This window comes from Pan troglodytes, chromosome 19 (assembly GCF_028858775.2).
Source record: "Pan troglodytes isolate AG18354 chromosome 19, NHGRI_mPanTro3-v2.0_pri, whole genome shotgun sequence".
Lineage (NCBI taxonomy): Eukaryota > Metazoa > Chordata > Mammalia > Primates > Hominidae > Pan > Pan troglodytes.
In genome coordinates, this window is record NC_072417.2 from 57,706,057 (window position 1) to 57,726,273 (window position 20,217).

At 50.5% G+C, this 20,217-nt stretch overlaps 1 protein-coding gene across 9 annotated transcripts in view; it reads right to left on the bottom strand.

Moving 5' to 3' along the window:
- Window positions 1-75: 75 nt before the first annotated feature.
- The window catches only part of ARHGAP44 (Rho GTPase activating protein 44), a 201,795-nt gene continuing 181,653 nt past the window's right edge, over window positions 76-20,217 (bottom strand). For 2 of the 9 annotated variants that reach the window (XM_063799004.1, XM_063799003.1), the window contains 5 exons: window positions 17,106-17,327; window positions 11,506-11,681; window positions 6,820-7,197; window positions 4,561-4,612; window positions 76-1,678 (listed from right to left, as the gene is read on the bottom strand). In XM_063799004.1, coding sequence (XP_063655074.1) covers window positions 4,605-4,612; window positions 6,820-7,197; window positions 11,506-11,681; window positions 17,106-17,327 — 784 coding nt within the window. In that variant the 3' untranslated portion in view covers window positions 76-1,678; window positions 4,561-4,604. Of the gene's footprint in view, window positions 1,679-4,560; window positions 4,613-6,819; window positions 7,198-11,505; window positions 11,682-17,105; window positions 17,328-18,096; window positions 18,115-20,217 lie in introns of those variants that run through there. The other 7 variants (XR_675347.4, XM_003315629.5, XR_010153019.1 and 4 more) reach the window with 5 other exon arrangements.

Below are 20,217 nucleotides of genomic sequence, written 5' to 3' on the forward strand. Positions count from 1 at the left end.
GCTCCATCCCGGTGTGCATTTGAGATTGACGGCCATGTCCCCGCAGGTTTATTAAAGCAAGAACAGATGCCAAGCTCAGGGATAATAAATCTATTTTAATAACGTTACTTTTGACAACGATTTGTACATGTATTTAAAGATAACAACTTTCAACCCCCACCCTTACCCCAGACTCCCATTACAAATTGAGGCATGACCTGCCCTTGCCAGGAAGTGAGCAAAGCTGCAACATCAAAACTCTGCACATCCCACTCTCAGAGGAGGGTGACTTTACACTGTGTTGGGAAAAATAACTAAGCATTTAAATTTTTCATTGTACACCTGTACATTGGTTTAGATTGAATGGCTCAAATTAAACAAATATAGAGAGATTTCATATATACAAATATTATATCATGTATAGGTATATTATATCTATTTGAAAAGGATAAAATTTTAAACTTTGACTTTGCATGCATGGCCCAAATCTTTTCTCACTCCCCTAATCCCCAAGTGTGAAAAGGCTACCCGGTGCCCTCCCGGCCCTCGTCCCCATGACCAGATGGGACTTCATGAGAAGGAATGAGCGGCTGACGCTGGTGAGCAAAGCAGGCCACGCCGCAGGCCGAGCCCGTGGGCCGGCATCTCCGTGGCTGGTTTCACTTTTCCTCCACATGCTTTGGGTAACGTAATTATTGCTATTCAGTTTGAACCTCCAGAAAGAAGAGACAGGCTCCAGGACCCCACAGACTAGTGAACTGGGTGCCTTTAGGTTAGTAGAGGGGTAAAATTACTCTCATATAGCCAATATATTTGGGGACATGGAAGCCACCTTTGGCTCCTCCAGACACTGTCAGGCTTGTTTGTTTTATAGATTCAGAAATATAAAATGATATAGGAGCTTTCAGTCACACAGTGGAAAAAGGAAAACTGTTAGGAAGTGAAACATTTTTGTTTTCAGCCATTTACTTTGGAGCCCACTGATGGGGGCGGCCTGAAAGGTTTTCCAGTGGCAAGCCCTCCCCCAAGTAGCTGGCAAAGGTCAGTGCCCCAGGACTGCTAGAATCCCGGACCTGGTCCAGTTGTGGGTGAGAGGGGCCCTGCTGTCCTGCTTCCTTTCTGTGGCCATTAAACTGATCCTGCAAGACCTGACATGAGCCGTCCAAGGAAAAGGTAGCAGCCCTTGGGTCGAACCAGGCAAAGTGAGCCTCTCCCGCACCACCCCGACCTTGCAAAGGACGTTCCTGACCAGCCTTGGATGGAGAGGTGGGTGTTGCTTGGCATGGAGGCTGAAAGTGGATCAAAAGAGGCACAAAGTCAAAAGGCAAAGGTCAAACAAAAGGCCGAAGTCACCACCCGAAAGGAACAAACAAAACCTGCACCACCAGCATCACCACACGGACTGGAGATCACAATTTTCTGCCAAATTCCAACCTCATGTTGGCAGTGGCAGGAAAGAGCCAGCAGAGAACACTTGGCAAGCTCATGGACGCTGCTCCTGGCGGCGTTCCTAGGGCCCGTGATGTATGTACACGTGAGGCAGGATGGGCGGTGCCATGTCAGAGGGCGGTGCTCTCAGACTCCTCCTCCGAGTCCCTCTTGTCAGTTACTGAGTGTCGCCGCATGTGCTCCAGGGGACTCAGGCGGAGCGTTGACCCGAGCTCTATGTGGATCGAGGGAATATCAAAGTGGACAAGATCTGGAAGGCGGCAGAGAAAGAGGTGGTTGAAAGGAGGCTTCCCGGCAAATGAGAACCTAGTTGTAGGCAAATGTCAGCCTTAGGAAGCAGGGGTGCTGCTATTCTAGGGATAGATCATTTGGAGGTTGGTTTAAGCATTTTGTTGCACAGTCAATCAGGTTGTGCTCATGCCTGCTTTGCTTCTACCCCATAAGTTCGTAGAACCAAAGCACCCAGGATATGCCGCTGTGGTTCAGAGGAAGGCCAGAACAGCACTTCCCCTGCCGAGCCACAGGGTCCTTTATTCTTGATAAGAAGGATGCTGAGTAGGTCTCAATGACACCTTTTTGGGGATCTATATCAGACTGCATTTCATTCCCTGGAATCTGCAGGGACAGGACGTGAGACAGTGGACCCCTTTCTCCTCTCAAGCCTGTGAGAGAATGGGGAACCCTGAGCCAGTGTCCTCACTCTAAGAAACAGCTGCATTTTGGATGGCTGACATGGGTGGAGTAGAAGGTCTCCCTCAGGACCCTGGTTGTCATTGGTGCCAACTGTCCCTGACTGACTGCAGGACAACCCCCACCTCTGGTTACATCCTTATTAGGAGCATTAAAAGGTCATTTTTCCCGGCAAGATGAACAGGAGAAATGTACTTGAAATAACAGCTCAGTGTCTGGACGTCTCTGAGTCGGCAAAGACGACAGAAGTCCTTAGACTGGCAGCTGAGTGGACACAAAGCCTCTTTGCCACACCACATTAAAAAAATGCCCTTGCTGCTGCAGCCGCCGCCCTGGGGGGCACTGACGAGGCTGTGCTTGCTGACTCCTCCAGGATGTGCTACAGCCAGAGAGCCAGAAAACCACAGATCCCCTGGGTCCTTTACTCTCGTCATGCTGTCCCCTTCCTTCGCCTGCTTAGTTTTTTTTTTTTTTTTTTTTTTTTGAGGTGGAGTTTCGCTCTTGTCACACAGACTGGAGTGCAATGGCACAATCTCGGCTCACTGCAACCTCTGCCTCCTGGGCTCAAGCGATTCTCCTGCCTCAGCCTCCCGAGTAGCTGGGATTACAGGCACCCACCACCATGCCCGGCTAATTTTTTTTTTTTTTTTTTTTTTTTTTGGTGTTTGTTTTTAGTAGAGATTGGGTTTCACCATGTTGGCCAGGCTGGTCTCGAACTCGTGACCTCAGGTGATTCACCCACTTCAGCCTCCCAAAGTTTTGGGATTACAGGCGTGAGCAACCACGCCCGGCCTGCCTGCTTAGTTTCTGGCCGTCACTTAGCTTTGCAAGGCTGGGAGCAGCACTCCAGGAGGCAGAGGAAGGGAACACATGTTCAGACTGGGGAATACCATACTAAGTGTACAGACATACATTTGGACACTGTCCTGAAAGACATCATACAAACATGGAAGCTCTTGAACAAAGGTCCTCCCTTGCCCCAACCCCCGGCAGCCCTCACGTCCTTCCAGTCTTTCTTTGTTTTGCTGCCTGTTGGAGAAGCAGAGATTTGGGGCGTGGGACTGGAGGAACAGCCAGTGCCACTTGTTCCTCTGAAGCAGGTGGCCTCAGACCCACCTCTGCCCTTCCCCAGCTACTTGGGTCATGTCTCTACACAGGTGTGAGGCTGAGTGGCCCGGGGCCCACCTCACTGTGCAGGGTTCGCTATCAGGTAAGAGCACAAGCTCCCCTGTTTAGATTCAAAAATCCCAAATATGTCAGGCAGGAAGAGCATGACCTTGGACAAGTTTCCTACCTTCCCTGTGCCTCAGCAGTCAAATGGGAATAATACAGGGCGGTGATGAATTTAGACAGGCCCAGAACAAGCACTTGTGTGAGCTGTCATACCTTTATCCTTGCTGCTCCCTTAAAGACACCCCCAAGGGAGGAGTCACTATGCAAGGGAATGGGATTCAGGAGCAGAAGCCCTCATCAGCATTCCTGGGAAAAGGGACACGGTGGCTGCTTGTCTCCAGGACACTCGGGAAGCACCTGCCAGGAGACCTGTCTGTGAGCACCAGATATCCTGGTGCGCCTCGGTAGTCTCTGCAGGACCATGGGCCAAATCGGGGAGAAGACCTGGTTTACTTTGGCCACCCCTACTTACTGAGGCAAATACACCAAAGTCCTTCTGGCTTCCTTCATGCCTTTCCCTCAGTTATGCTTTGAGGATTTACTCTTTATAGGAGGAGGAGACCAAATAGATACTGATATAAATGCTCCCCCAAATTTTATTGAGTTGTTGGATAGAAAGGATCTGTCTGGCCATATCCACTTGGGATGAGGGAGAAGGGGAGCGGGATGAGCTCTGATATGGATTCTTTAGGATTTGCCAGCAGTCTCAGCCTGGAGGAAGCCAGACGTTAGGATCTAAGTCTGGAAGGGGAGATCTGCTGGTGCAAACTCGGGGCCACAGAAAATGGGGTCCAAGCTGTGGTGTGGACCCTGTGCTGGGCTGCACCTGGTATGACCTCCCCTCAGGACACCTTCCTAAACAAAGGTGAGCAGGAGCATGTCCCCCAGGGTGCTGGGCACAAGCGTCTCCAGCACGAAAGTCTCACACGAAGAACAGATCTGTTACAGCTCCACGGTCTAAGCCTGAGGGAGGGCGGAGGGGGAGGAGCTGCAGATGTGATTCCAGTGAAAGAGAAAGTGGGGAAAAGGGGCTGGCTGGGTTCTCCCCCAGCTCCTCCTAATGAAAAGAAAGAAAAGGAGGCCAGGGATGCCCCAAAGCCAAATAAGCTCATGGATCAACTCATCCTTGCTGAGGCCGGGGAAGGCTGGAGAGTGAAGCTGCCATGCAAATGGTCTGAGCCACATGCAGAGAGGAGGAGCGGAGGGGAGGAGCGGGCAGCTGGCCTGGCTAGCTAGCGGGGTGGAGGGGCGAGGCCGGGGCCAGCTTACCCTGAAAATCCCCCTCACACGTATCCAAAACTGCGCCACTCATGTCACACAGCTGCAAGAACACAATGATAGGATTCGGAGAAAGGAATCAACACGACAAAACATGAACGTCACAAAAAAAAAAAAAAAAAAAAAAAGCTATGCCAATATCACAGTCCCAGACGGGCCACATCAAACCATGATGGATTCTACACTGGCTCAGAGACCTGAACGTATGGGACAAAACAACAGTCTGCTGCCAAAAGGACATTAAAATAGGGTCCGTACAGGGCGAGGGACATTATGAATCCTGAAGGTCAGGAGTTCTTAAACCTGCAAGATGGAACATGAGCCACTCCGCTTCTTAGAGCCCTGGGGGTGCTGTCCTCCCAGGCCTTCTGTTGCCCACTTTTGTTCCCCAATTTCTCCTCTCCTTCTGCTCTTCTGCTTCTCCATTGATATCTTCTGCTCGCTAATTTTTTTTTTTTTTTTTTTTTTTGAGATGGAGTCTCGCTCTGTTGCCAGGCTGGAATGCAGTGGCACAATCTCGGCTCCACCTCCCAGGTTCAAGCAATTCTCCTACCTCAGCCTCCCAAGTAGCTGGGACTAGTGGCACGTGCCACCATGCCCAACTAATTCTCCTCGGCCTCCCAAAGTGCTGGGATTACAGGCGTGAGCCACCGTGCCTGGCCATCTTCTGCTCATTCTATTGCTTATGTATTGACACTACCTTGTGTCCCTTCCCTGGGGTGGCTGGAAGAGTCACCAGATGTGACACACTGGGAGGAGCAGCCCTGGAGACCTGGCTCGGGTGACCTTCAGCTCCTCCGCAGCTGTGACCTTCCCCGAGGGCAGCAAGCCTGTGCCCTCCTATCATGGGCTCCTTCAGGAGACACCTCAGCACCAAGACCCACCAAGATGGGCGTGGTGCTCACTGCATTTTCCAGGGAGAAATTTGCCTAATTTTTAATAAGCCTCAGGGTAGATGACAGCAGCTGTACCTTCAACATAAATCACATCCAAAAATAAAGAAGCCAAATCACCAGATGGCTCTTCCCCGTAATATTTAAATCTGACCCAGTACAAACACTTGCAAATTGGACTAGCCTTTTCAAAGGCAGCACGGAGCTGAACCCCACAGGGTCACTGCTTCCGTCTAATCACGGAAGAAATAAATCACTCTTTTGGAGAAGGACGTGGAGGGAAAAGTGCATTATCACAAAAAGTCCCAGTGCATCCTAGGACAGCACTGTTCTTTGAAATGGGTGAGTGGGTGTGTGTGTATGTGGTGTGTGTGTTCCAACCCAAGCTGCCTCACCTTCTGCTACTTGGGACAACACTAGGCACACATATGCTCCAGCTCACCGCCATGCTACTGCACTTTACTAAGTGGGTTGGCTCTAGCCCAAGACACAGCTCAACCCTGTGCCTGTCTCCCTGAACAAGGAAAATGCTCAAATGACTTTAGCAGCCACCACAAATAGGCCCCTGACTTTATAATCTTATGTGGTTGAAGTGTCTGGGGAGATGTTCCAAAAACATCCCGTTCCTTCCAGCCAATGAATGGTTTTGGCTAAACGTGGTGTGTGTTTGCGATTTTGTGCTTACAGATTTTTCTGGGGGAAGAGAGCTCCGACTTTGTTTCTAAATTTAAGCCCAAACTAAATTAAGTCGTTGTGGGTTTGTCCAATTAGCTCCTCAGGGAATTGGCCAGGGAGGGGAGTCTGGTGGAGGAGAATGGAGACATGCATGTTTTCTGAAATTCACCCCCCTCTAAATATCTATCTGGAAGTATATTTTTCTAGCAAGGCTTATTTTAGTAATAGTAAAAAACATCTTGGGTTCTTAGCCCCTGTTCTCCAGATAAGCATTTATACCTGTCAGTTGCTTGGGCTCTATCCAGGAAATACCTGAGTTTTGATGCTGTTTTGTGATCATAACCAGCTTCCAGCCTCTCCTGAGGCCCCACTCCAAATGACTCAGTGTCTTCAACCCCCGATAATAGGAGCAAAAACAGAACCCCAGGCTGGTGGGCTTAGACCGAGAGAGATCCCATAAGAAGCCCCTGTGTGGGACACATGGATTCCAGGGTTGCTTTCCATTGGTGGGTTTCTAAGGAGATCTTATGAGCTACCCCTGGTGCCAGCCCAGTCATCCCAAAGCACACAGGAATGTGTTCACTGGCAGTAACACTAGCAATCCCTCCCCTAGCAATCCCTCCCCTAGGCACATTTCACTAAAGTTCAGAAAAAAAAGTGAAGGAGCCTGTGGCTTGGTTACCTGTAGACATGCTTTCCCCAGGGGACATGCCATCTAGCATGGGGGGCTCCGTGGACTGTGGACTAGAGGCCGAGAGGTTTACTGTGGGAGGCTGAGGAGGCGGCAGAGTAGGTCTCTGTCGCGGCTTAGGAGTGGGCCGCGATTTGCTCAAAGTGCTTGTAAAGACAGAAGGAGAGGCCAGGGGAGGAGCTGCAGCTGGGGAGAGCTGGCCCGAGGCCAAGGAGTACCCCTGAGGGTAGCTCAGTCCATAGGGTGACGGGGTGCTGGGCGGGGTGGGGGACAGGCTGACTGGGGACGGCTGGCCAGCGGACTGGTCTGCCATAGCCCCCGGCTGGCCAAAGGGGACCTTGGGTGGAATTGGTGCCAGCTTCTTTGAAACTGAAAGAGAAAACACAACACAACAACAAAACACAAAGTTGTTAAATGAAGCCACTTGTGGGGCCTGTTCACATACCCTTCAGCGTTCAAAGCTGTCCCCACCTCCTGCCCCTCGGCACCCACCCACACGTCCCTGCCCTGCCCCCCGGCCTCTTGCCACATTGAGAGCAGCCAATACAATTTTTAAAAATTAACCGAGAACTGCAAGTTTTCCCATCTTCCCATCTGTTAACTAATTTTTCCTCCTCTTTTCTGGATTTCTGCCCTGATCTACACACGCACACCCAGCCAAACTAGAGAACAAATTTCCCATCCACAGGAGTGGGCTGCCTTCCCAGTGGTGAGAGGTATCGCTGCTACTCTCTGAGCAAGAGTGAGTCAGTGGGGCAGGGTCCAGCAGAGGATGACTCCAGTTCAATTTGCTGTAATGGACAGAGGAGCCCTGACACAGGGGCAGGTCCTCGGGATGGAAAACTGACTTTTGGCTGAACCTGTCCAGTGGCTTCTGGCTCCCCTAACAGTGATATGTGAGCAAATCCTCCGGCCACAGAACCCCTGTTCCTTCATTACTTTATATGCTGTGCCTCGATCCTGCATCCCTGCTGCTGAGGCTTTCTTCTCATTCGTGTTTCTTCCTAGAATTGTACCCGCTGGTCTAAGCATGTATGGATCGACTGCATTTTTCGTTGTTTTTCTGGGGTTTTTTTGTTTTTTTTTTTTTCTTTTGGAGACGGAGCTTTGCTTTTGTCGCCCAGGCTGGAGTGCAATGGCGCGATAGCCGCTCACCACAACCTCCGCCTCCCAGGTTCAAGCAATTCTCCTGCCTTAGCCTCCTGAGTAGCTGGGATTACAGGCGCACACCACCACGCCTGGCTAATTTTGTGTTTTTAGTAGACACAGGGTTTCTCCATGTTGGTCAGGCTGGTCTCAAACTCCCAACCTCACGTGATCTGCCCGCCTCGGCCTCCCAAAGTGCTGGGATTACAGGCGTAAGCCACCACGCCCGGCCAATCAACTGCATTTTTCAAAGCACATTATTGCCCTGACCTCCTTTGCCTTACCTTCATTTCCCTTTTCCCAATCTCCCTATAGGATGACAAATCCATTATACCTTTAATTGAAAATGAATTGGTAAAGACAATAAATTCAAACGTCCAGGAGATACTTGATGGGCAAATATCTTGAGAGAGTGATCACTAACCTGTTAGGCTTAAGTGAGTTAAGTGAGGACTGGCTGTGTGTGGGTCTGATTCCTTTTTTTTTTTTTTTTTTTAAGATGGAGTCTCGCTCTGTCACCCAGGCTGGGGTGCAGTGGCGCGATCTCGGCTCTCTGCAAACTCCGCCTCCCGGGTTCACGCCATTCTCCTGCCTCAGCCTCCCAAGTAGCTGGGACTACAGGTGCCTGCCACCACGCCCAGCTAATTTTTTGTATTTTTAGTAGAGGCGGGGTTTCACTGTGTTAGCCAGGATGGTCTCGATCTCCTGACTTCATGATCCACCTGCCTTGGCCTTCCAAAGTGCTTGGATTACAGGCGTGAGCCACGGTGCCCAGCCATGTGTGTGGGTCTGATTCTAGAAGAAATTATCTTGTAAGTCCTAAGGGAGAGGTCAGAAGCTCTTCCTTCACCCCACCCCACCCCCACTCCCTCCAAGGAACAAGGTCTGTTAGGAGGACACCTCATGTATTCTCTGGGTGTGTCAGTCTGCAGTGTGGACAGAATGACATGCCCTTCAGAATCCTACCAACGTGGGCTCAAATTTCTGTCCTGCCACTTACCCGCTGTATTCCCTGGGTCAACTTATTCAAACATCTTCTATGCAATTGGAGGAAAAAGATTTTCTCTGCAGCAGTGTAGTAATTAAATGAGATCATACATGTCAAGTACCACATAATCATGACATAATAAAACCACTTAACTTTCCAATTTCACTTTTCAACTCTACTTCCTGAGTACAAGGGAAGTGCTTCCAGCAGCTGCTACTGCAGCTCATGGCAGCCACGTGGTCATGGGTGACAGATGCAGGGGTACCCCTGGATGAGAAGCAGGTGGAGACCCTAGGTATCAATGCTTGCACATGCCTTCTCACGAAGGAGCTGGGGGATGGAGGATGCATCACCATGTCTGTGATGACATTTACCACTTCCGGTGGTGACAGGAATAGGATGTGAAATTGTAGGCACGCTGTCAAAAGACTGAGGTGTCAAAAAAAAAATTTTTTTTTAAAAAGACCTGCTAAGTGTGCCATCTGTGGGCATGATGGGGAGTAGAGAAGAAATGTATACCTTTCAAAAGATGGGTCTGAGCTATTGAAGGTCACTTGGGAAAGGGACCTGAGTCACTCTAGGCTACACTGGCTGCCTAGGTCCAATGTGCTGCAAAAACGAAAAGGGTCAACATGTCACTGGCATTAGGAGGCTGGGTGGCTGCTACAGGAGCCCTGGCTCTCCCACTGGACGAGACAATGACTTAGCCATCACCCCTGTATTGTAGTGCTGTGGGGAAAGTTAAAGGACTCTTTTTTTTTTTTGGAGACAGAGTTTTGCTTTGCTGCCCAGGCTGGAAGGCAGTGGCACGATCTTGGCTCAATGCAACCTCCACCTCCCAGGTTCAAGCAATTCTTGTGCCTCAGCCTCCTGAGTAGCTGGGATTACAGACGCCCACCACCACGCCCAGCTGATTTTTTTATATTTTAGTAGAGATGGGTTTCACCACGTTGTCCAGTGTGGTCTCAAACTCCTGAGCTCAGGCAATCTGCCCATCTCAGCCTCCCAAAGTGCTAGGATTACAGGCAGGGGCCACTGCGTCCGGCCAGTTAAAGGACTCTAAAACAAAGATGTGCCTGGCCGGGTGCACTGGCTCATGCCTGTAATCCCAGCACTTTGGGAGGCCGAGGTGGGCAGATCACCTGAGGTCAGGAGTTCGAGACCAGTCTGACCAACATGGTGAAACCCCATCTCTACTGAAAATACAAAAATTAGCCAGGTGTGGTGGTAGACGCCTTTAATTTCAGCTACTTGGGAGGCTGAGGCAGGAGAATCGCTTGAACCCAGGAGGCGGAGGTTGCAGTGAGCCGAGATCGTGCCATTGCACTCCAGCCTGGGGGACAAGAGCAAGACTTCGTCTCAAAAAAAAAAAAAAGACATAACCAAGAATATGGCATCTAGACCAAGGAGAAACCACTGGTGCTGGAGAAATGCTCTGAGATGCTGAAATCTCATGCCGGCACTTTGGCCCAACTCCTATTCAACCTTCACGATGTCGTTTCCGCTGGGCCACCTGTCCTAACTCCTGAGTCGAGAAAGCATGCTCCCAGGTGTCCTTACAGTACCCTGAGTGTCTCCCAGCACAGTGCCAACACCTTTGCCTTATCATTGCCTTCCTCTCTGGAAAGCACAGAGCTCTGTACATAGCAGGATTTAATAAATTTGTGTAGAATGCAGAAGGAAGGAGTAGGGATCGAATAAGATCCACGGGCTTGGTGAGGGCAGACAAAGAGAATGAAACTGCCACTGCAGATCGGAACTAAGGGGGCTGGAAAAGGGCCTGTCATGAAGGCACATGTGGATGAGCTAAACCCGGGCCCTATTCGACAAACTCCAGGAGTTAAAAGCCGCTCCTAGAAGTGCGAGTGGTCTGAATTTAGAACACACAGGATGATGTATTATTTCAGACGAGTGAAAGACTCTGCAAAGAGATGACACAGGTAAGAACAAACCAAAAAGGTTCAGATAAGTACGCTCAGTACAGCTCTCCATTTATGAAATGTCACATGGAGCATACCTTTAGCTTTTGGAAGTGATTATCTGAAGAGATAATAACTGGTCAGTGTGGCCATTCTTGGGCCATTCAGAGTTGAGACTCAGGTACTACAGAAGCTATCCTGACTCCCTCCTGTCACCCTGTACGAGTGATCTAGGGGTAGGCAGCTGTGCCAGGCTGCCCTGCGGGGAAGGAGACTCCTGTAGATGACCCTATACAGCTTTTCAAATGACAGAGGTAGGGCCCGGCAGGTCTCTGGAAAACACACATCATTGTGGACAGTGAATTTTGCCCTGGTGGCATCATTTGGTGTATGGGAAGCACTGGCCTCTCTACGCCCCTAATGAGCCCACCTGTCAAATAAGTAAACTGAGGAATAATAGAGAAAGGATCCCTTTTAACCTCCAAAGCTCTAATGTCCAGATGGGAATTAGTCACTAAACCACACAGTTTCTCAATATCCAAGTTCATAGAGGAAAACGAGCCTTCAGGGAATGTCACAGCCACCTCCGGCCTGAGACCAAGGAGAAGGGAAGCAGGGCCATACCTTTCCGGAGGGTGTGAGGACTCTGGTCTGCAGGCGGCTGGCTGGGGCTGGGGCTGGCGCCCGGCTGAGCTCCCGGTTGAGCCCCTGGTTGAGTCCCTGCACAGGCTGTGCCCTGGCTGGAGCCTGGACTTCCTTTCTGTGCAGACCCTGGAGAAAGTTCCTTGCTTTTTGTTGTGCTGAAACGAAAGCACATGAGACAAAAGAAAAGCCCTGAACTCAGTGAGCGGCAGCACCAGCCTTGCCGATGGCCACCCTGTGTGTCCTTCTGGGCCCCGTGCAAGTCTGTCCCAGCTCTGGTCTGTCTTGGCCCCTTCCTAAAACCTTCGCAGGTGCCCCTTGGGGTGACTGCCCTTCCTGGAGCTCTGATGGCCTGGGTTCCGCCCCCATCTCTGTGGCACTTGGCACTCACTGCCAATGCCCTTTTCATGCCTCTGCCCTCCTCTCTTCAAGGAGACCGTGAGCAATGTGAGGGCAGGGGCCTGAGCACCTCTACCGTATCCTGCCATCAACCCAGGAATTCTAGAACATTCTCAAACTGGAACACCAAAGTGCTTTTCCTACTGTAGCCAAGAGGACTTCTCAGGGCCACTGTGCCCAACGAGTGCTGATGACACGGACTCCTGCTGCCAAGCTTGTGGCCCAGCTCTCCAGCTGTTTGCCCTGAGCCTCCAGCCACCCCCCAGGCAGGAGGGATTCTAGGACTCATCCTCAAACTCAATACCCATTCCAGCAGAGACTAGGGTGGACAGAAATCCAGGCCATGCCCTTAAATGTGGGCCAGTTTGAGTCCCAGTCCCAGGCTTCAAGAGAGGTGAAGGTCGATGGCAGTGAGGGCTCTGGCCTCTGACCTCTGGAATTGACAACGAGGCACCCTAGGTCACCAGGTTTCCTAAAGAGGATTCATCGTTACTGCAAGGCTGTTCCTCAGCCTTCTTCTGAGGATGAAGCACGTATTAGAAGACACCTCACTCTACACCACAGACCAGGGATTGGTCATCCTGATACGCTGATGGTAGATATTACTAATTGATCTCCACACTTCCCCCACAGCGTTCTCAATCCTTTCCAAGAAAATTCTCCAGGTGGCCTTTAGTGAATCAGGGGAGAGGCCCCACAGTTGGGAGCCATCTGTCATCCGTGCTAGAACCTACCTGGATTCTGATGCCCATAGGTGGGGCATGAAGAGTCTGGGAACCCAAATCCTCTGCAATGGCTGTTTCTATCCCACAAGAGCAGGCACAACCTGGGCCGGGCACGGTGGCTCATGCCTGTAATCCAGCACTTTGGGAGGCCGAGGCAGGCAGGTCACCTGAGGTCAGGAGTTTGAGACCAGCCTGGCCAACATGGCGAAACCCTGTCTCCACTAAAAATGCAAAAATTAGCCGGGCGTGGTGACACGTGCCTGTAATCCCAGCCACTCGGGAGGCTGAGGCAGGAGGATGGCTTGAACCCAGGAGATGGAGGTTGCAGTGAGCTGAGATCGTGCCACTGCACTCCAGCCTGGGCAACAGAGGGAGACCCTGTCAAAAAAAAAAAAAAGAAAAGAAAAAAAAAAGGCAGGCACAGCCTATTTCTTTCCTAAACTGATCTAGAAACTCCAGTTGTTAATTTGGAGAAAATTCCAATAGGAATAGAGCACTCTCGTCCACTGAGGTGAGAAAGACTGGGAGCAGGGAGCTGGGCCGGGGAAGCCCATAGCGTCAAAGCACAGGTCATTTTCCTCATGCAAAGAAATAAAGGGAAGATCACATTCAATGTGGAGGCACATTCTCTCCCACTTGGGATGAGTCTTACACACTATACCTAGTTCCCCAAGGGGCAAAAACCATTTTATTCAGAGGAACCAAAAGAGCAGTAATTCCTTTCTCTATTCTGTTCATGAAAAACAGAAACAGAAAACCCTTGCCTCACTCAGGCTGGACAAGGACCTCAGGCTGCAGGTTACCAGGTACCTGGGCATCAATGCCAAATATCTACCTACCCTTCCATCTATCTCTGCCACTATCAAGAGGAAGGCCAGTCAACCAATCAAAAACATCTCATAATCAGCAAACTAAAAAATTGCTTCTTGTGGGTGGGTAGACTCTTCTTCCTTCCTTTGGACACACATCTATCCAAGGAATCTAGGAATGAGCTCTTCCTTCTGTTCCCTGCCACCAAACACACTTTTTTTTTTTTTTTTTTTTTGAGACGGAGTCTTGCTCTGTTGCCCAGCTGTAGTATAGTGCCACAATCTCAGCTCACTGTCATCTCTGCCTCCCAGGTTCAAGCGATTCTCCTTCCTCAGCCTCCCAAGTAGCTAGGATTAAAGGCATGTGCCACCACACCCAGCTAATTTTTGTATTTATAGTACAGACGGGGTTTCACCATGTTGGCCAGGATGGCCTCGATCTCCTGACCTCAGGATCCACCCGCCTCGGCCACCCAAAGTGCTGGGATTGCAGGCGAGAGCTACCACGCCCGGCCCGGACACACTTCCTCCAGCACAGAAACAAGTATTTACCCACTTAGCCTTGTCCTCTTTCTCCAGCATAGGTGCAGCTGACCCAGTGGGGAGAGGTGGGGCGTAGGGTGGCTACTAGGGGCGCTACATGAACAAGGCATGATTAAGGCACGTTTGAGGACAAGTTAGCTCTGAAGATGCATGACTCAGCCCATGACCTTGGTGCCAAGAAGCAGGAAGGAGAATTTTGGGGTTAGCATTCATGCTAAGCAGTTGGGCGGGATGTGGAGGCAGAGCCTGGCTGGACAGAGCCAAGGAAAGAACTGAAGGTGGGGCCTGGGGTAGGGAGTGGGAAGGTGGGAACCAGTCAGAGGCAAGGAAGGGCCTGCCATCAGGGGAGGGGGAGCCAGAAAGAGAATCCGGCCACTAGAGGGAACATCATCTGGGCTGCAAACATCCAGGAAACAGAAACAAACAACACAAACAAAAACAATGGAACACCTGTTTGTACTGGGAGAAATCCATGCGGGGAGAGAAAAAAAAGTGGTGTAAAACAAAAAACACTAACATCCAAAGAAAAGTTACTAAACCGGTCAGCCCGGGCAAAGGGGAAAGACATTTGGCTATAGAGCAATGTGAGTTGGCTTTAAAATAATCTAAACCAGAGGGTGCCATTGCCTGCCCACAAGTAACTCTGCAAGGTCACCCACCGAGAATGTTCCTGGAATGCCTTCAGAGCCTGGGGGAATCCATCTTCAAGGAGCACTTTTTAGAAATATCATTTATATGCCAAATACCATATGGCACTGAGTCCCCTTTCTAAGATGGGAAACTAGGATGAAGCTGATGAGTGTCCAAAAAGGAAGCAGTCCCAGCCCATCTCCCGCCTGTGGGTCCGTTTCCTCCTGGTCGGCCTCACCTGGCCCACCACTCTCAGACTCTGCTTCTCCAGTGAACTCACTGTGCCCGCATCTGCATCTCTCAGGTCCATCTGTGGCCTAGCAATTGCACAGCCAGGACCGAGCATCCTCTGAGTTGAAGTCATCAACAGCAACCCAGCATGCCCAGGGTCAGGTGCCCCCTCCTACGCTCTAAGACTATCTATCCCCCTGTCCCTTTGTCATTTCCTGGTTTTACAGTGAAAATACTTTTTTTTTTTTTTTTTGACACAGAGTCTCGCTCTGTCACCCAGGTTGGAGTGCAGTGGCACCATCTCGGCTCACTGCAACCTCCGCCTCCTGGGTTCAAGCGATTCTCCTGCCTCAGCCTCCTGAGTAGCTGGGACTATAGACATATACCACTGCACCCAGCTAATTTTTGTATTTTTAGTAGAGATGGGGTTTCACCATGTTGGCCAGGCTGGTCTCGAGCTCCTGACCTCAGGTGATCCGCCCGCCTCAGCCTCCCAAAGTGCTGGGATTACAGGTGTGAGCCACCGTGCCTGGCCGTGAAAATACTTTTTACTCATTAAACAAAATAAAACAAAAAAGCCTGGAAGCCTCTCATGTAGGGGGTTGGTGTGGGTGTGGGTGTGTGTTTGTGTGCTGGTGGCGATGGTGTGTGAGGATGTGTGTCCATGTGTATGCATGTGTGTTTGGAGAAAGATTTGGGTTAGAAGATTCAGCTTCCCAAAGTCTCCAAAACTTTTCTGGCAGTGGTCATGGAGGAATGCCATGTCTTCTAACAGGAGACACGGTGGCATGTGATTTCATATTGCTTTTCTGGTGTTCTAAATTGCTGTTTGAGAAAAGATAGAAACAAACAGCAAAGCTGTTTCATGGTGCAATTCTCACATCCAGAATCTGCCTCCCCCGATCATGCCCCTTTCAAGGAACGGCCAGGTACTCTCTCCTCCCCTGCCACCCTGGGTATGCATAACCAAGTGCTGTCATTATTTGTCAGGGCCTGTTTGCTCACTGGAATGTGAACTTTTTAAGGGCAGCAATCATGTCTTTTTATCTTTAAAAAGAGAAAGTTATCAGTTAATATTCATCAAGCTACCCATAGAATGAATTCCTGTCTTTTTCCTTCCCTTAAAATAATGGCAATTCAACCATGTGGCAAGCTGCAAAGGTCATCAGGCCCACTACGACCGCCACCTCCATTCCTTCCCTGACTTGCACCCATTTTAGCAGCATCAAAAGAAAAAAAAAAAAGTGGCTGCTATGACTATAAAGAGGAGAAACACAGAAATTGTAAACTTCACAATAGGATACAGTAGTCCCCCTTATCCGTGGTTTTACTTTCTGCAGTTTCAGTTACCTGTGGTCAACTGTGGCCCAAATAGGTGCGTACAGTTCAATAAAATATTTTCAGGCTAGGCATGGTGGCTCACGCCTGTAATCCCTGCAGTTTGGGAGGCCGAGGCGGGTGGATCACTTAAAGTCAGGAGTTTGAGACCAGCCTGGCCAGCATAGTGAAACCCCATCTCTACTAAAAATACAAAAATTAGCCAAGCATGGTGGCACATGCCTGTAATCCCAGCTACTTGGGAGGCTGAGACAGGAGAATCGCTTGAGCCTGTAAGGCGGAGGTTGCAGTGAGTCGAGATCGCGCCTCTGCACTCCAGCCTGGGCGACCAACCGAGACTCCATCTCAAAAAAAAAAAAAAAAAATTGAGAGACACCACATTCACATAATTTTATTACAGCATATGCTTATAATTCTTCTATTTTATTACCAGTTATTGCTTATGTCCTACTGTGCCTAATTTATAAATTAAAACTTTATCACAGGTATGTGTGTATAAGAAAAAATAACAGTATATATAGGGTTTGGGACTATCAGCTGTTTCAGACATGTGCCGGGGGTCTTGGCATGTATCTCCCACGGATATGGGGGGCCGCTGTAACGACAAAGACAGAGGAAGGGGAAAACAGAGTTGGGGAACCTAAGACTCTTCACCCTGCCTTCGCAAGCTGCCACCTTCTGCTTGCTTGCGATGTTATGCTGGGGAAGACTGGACTTCGTGTGATAATCCAGGCAGCTGTGGATGACTGACTTGGTGCCAGCGCGACGCAGAAGCCAAATATGAATGCTTAGAAATGGGGGCGGGGGCATGGGAAACGACGAAATCCAAGAGGCCTCCAGTGCGGCCAACCCAGACACCCCCTGCACCGCACACCAGCCCGCCCGGACGCCAGTGGCCCGCGCTTACCTGGTGCGCTCGGGCCCAGGCTGGAGGCCCAGGCCGGATGGAGAGAGCGCGGGGGCCGCGGGGCTGTCCAGGGGCTGCTCCGGCAGCGGCGAAGGCAGGGGCGCAGCCAGCTCGGCGGGCGGGGCGGGAGGCTGCATGGAGGGCGGGGCGCAGGACACTTTCCGACCGGCCGAGGAGCCTCTTCGAGCCACCCAGTTTGTGTCCATGACCCTCACACCCATGCTGGCGAGGGACACAAAGACACCGCTTACCCACGCGTAACAGATGACAGGAGACAGGCTCCCTCCCCCACATTCAAGCAGGTCCGCGTTGGGAGAAGAGCAGCGCAGCTTTAGCACCCCGGGGGCCCGGGAAGCGATGCATTGGGGGCTGTGCTCCCAGCACCCTGGCTGCTCCCGGCGGCCAAGACACAGCCCTGGGCAGCCCAGTGCTGGCAAGAGCGGCCCCCTCACTGAGGCAAGGAGCAGGGCACAGTCGGCAGCGCTGGCGGCCACAAGCTGTGCTTCAACCCTCTGCCAAAGCCAGCTCAGGATGATGGCCCGGCAAGCTCCCTGGGTGTAAACTGCCAGCCTTCCTCACAGCCGTGTGTGGCCTAACTGGGGGGGCAGGGACACTCACTCCTCCCAAGTGCAAGACGAGGTGGGAGGGGCAGCGAAGGGGGGAGCGTGGAACTGACAGCAGGAGACATCTAAATATGAATCCTTCTTTTTGTAACTTGGAGTCTAGCCCCAGCTCCACCACTGCTGGGACCCTGGCCAAGTCACACCTCTGCAGGCCACTCCCACTTGTCTACACAGCAGGGAAGGGGCTGCTTGTGCCTATGGTCCCTCTGGGCTCTGATTCTATTTTAATGATGGGCACACAGCTTCAAATAAGTCGGCCAAGCAACCAGACGCGGCGCATTCACCCTCTGGTAGAACTCACTACGATGCATAGGTGGCTCAGTTGAAGAGACTGAGCATGGCCTCATAGCTACCAGAGGATACCATACCTTTGGATTTTCCTAAGGCTGCAGGGACAGAAACATACAGATATTAGTTTCAAAAAATCTAGGCCTTCCTTTGGACATAAAGGTTGTCTTTCTGTAAGGGGTCTCTCTCCACGGTCCAGGGTCTTGGGGTGGGATTTTTATTGTGCTATAAAATTATTACAATTTAGTTGGTCTCTCTAAAGTGACTCTCCTATTTGTGTAAGTGCAAGTCATACCCTACCATGCACACAGGTAAAGAGAGCAGCTGAAGAGTTGATATTGGTGTGGCATGGGGAAGAAAGAGGCAGAAGGAAGAAAGAAACTGGTAAAAGTAGTCATCTGCTCACTTCTTTTTTTAAAAAAACATTTTACTTATTTATGACCAGGCGCCGTGGCTCACATCTGTAATCCCAGCACTTTGGGAGGCCGAGGCTGGTGGATCACGAGGTCAGGAGATTGAGACCATCCTGGCTAACATGGTGAAACCCCATCTCTACTAAAAATACAAAAAATTAGCCGGGAGTGGTGGCAGGCACCTGTAGTCCTAGCTATTCGGGAGGCTGAGGCAGGAGAATGGCATGAACCCAGGAGGTGGAGCTTGCAGTGAGCCGAGACTGCGACGGTGCACTCCAGCCTGGGTGACAGAGTGAGACTCCGTCTCAAAAAAAAAAAAATTATTTATTTATTTATTTGAGACAGAGTTTCGCTCTTGTCACCCAGGCTGGAGTGCAATGGTGCGATCTCCACTCACTGCAACCTCTGCCTCCTGGGTTCAAGCAATTCTCCTGCCTCAGCCTCCCGAGTAGCTGGGATTACAGGCACCCGCCACCACGCCCAGCTAATTTTTGTATTTTTAGTAGAGATGGGGTTTTACCATCTTGGCCAGGCTGGTCTCAAACTCCTGACCTCAGGTGATCCATTCGCCTCAGCCTCCCAAAGTGCTGGGATTACAGGTGTGAGCCACCACGCCTGGCCTTATCCACTGACTTCTAAGTTACATAGACTAGCAGGTGGTTAGTTCCCTTTCCTCTGGTCTAGGAGGTACTGCTGCTGTCATCTCAGCCAAGGTTTCATTGACTCATTGACTAAGGTAAGGGCTCACATTTCTAGCATTAAGGGAGAAACATTCATTCATTCAGGGAGAAAACATATACTCCCAACCAGCATTTGTCTCTATCACGTATCTGCACAGAGAGATAGGTGTATGAGGACTATGATGTGCTCACTTTCACCTCCTCCCTGCCAAATGGTCACCTACACTAGTCAGAAACACAAAACTATTACACCATGAAATCCTGCTCACCTAGAAAGGTCATATTTACCTTGTAGAGGTACAGCAAGATTTAATAACAGAAAAAGTTCAAGTATGGAGATTTGGTTGCACAAGGTGGGATGGTGGGATTTAGCTGTTTTAAGGAAATATGGGGAGTGATGCTGAAACCAAGCACACACTGGCATGGGAGGGCTTCCTGATCCTCTTCCTTCCTAGGATCACCAGAGGCCTTCTCATGTCTAGTACAATTGCTGGTATTTCTCATCTCCGCTGGATGGCTTCAAGGAGGCACCAGGGATGGAGGGAAAGGGGAGGGATGTCTCTTTCCTGGACCCAATAGTTTCCAAAGTCATCTGGGGTCTGAGAACCTTCTACCAATAAACAAACACTTCCTATACGATACCCAGAAATGCTTTTGGAGGCCACTTGAAACTCTGGGACACAGTCTGGTTACATCCCCTGGTATTTACAGCGGGCTGCCGAAGATCATCGAACTGTGGTCTGCAGGCTTCAGAATGTATCAGGATGAAAAGAACAAAGAGCTTAACATTCCTCTTAGGGAACGGAACTGATACCACTTAGTTGCAATGGTTGGTGAGGATTTCGGGCATGTGAGATGTTTCACATGGTGACCAGCACAAGGAGTCCTAAAAATCTAAGTCCTACTCCATCTTCTCTTCCTCGCCCCTTTCTCTTCTACTTGAAAAAGGCTTTCCCACCTGGTGAGAAGGTCTGGGCCAAAGCTGGTGGGGGATGCCTTCTATTTCCCCAACAGTACCTTCTAGCATCAGGAATCTCAGACACCAGCCTCCTTGGTGATCTTCTGGTTTACCAAGGGAAGGTGTCAGCTTGGGCATGGGGTAGGTACT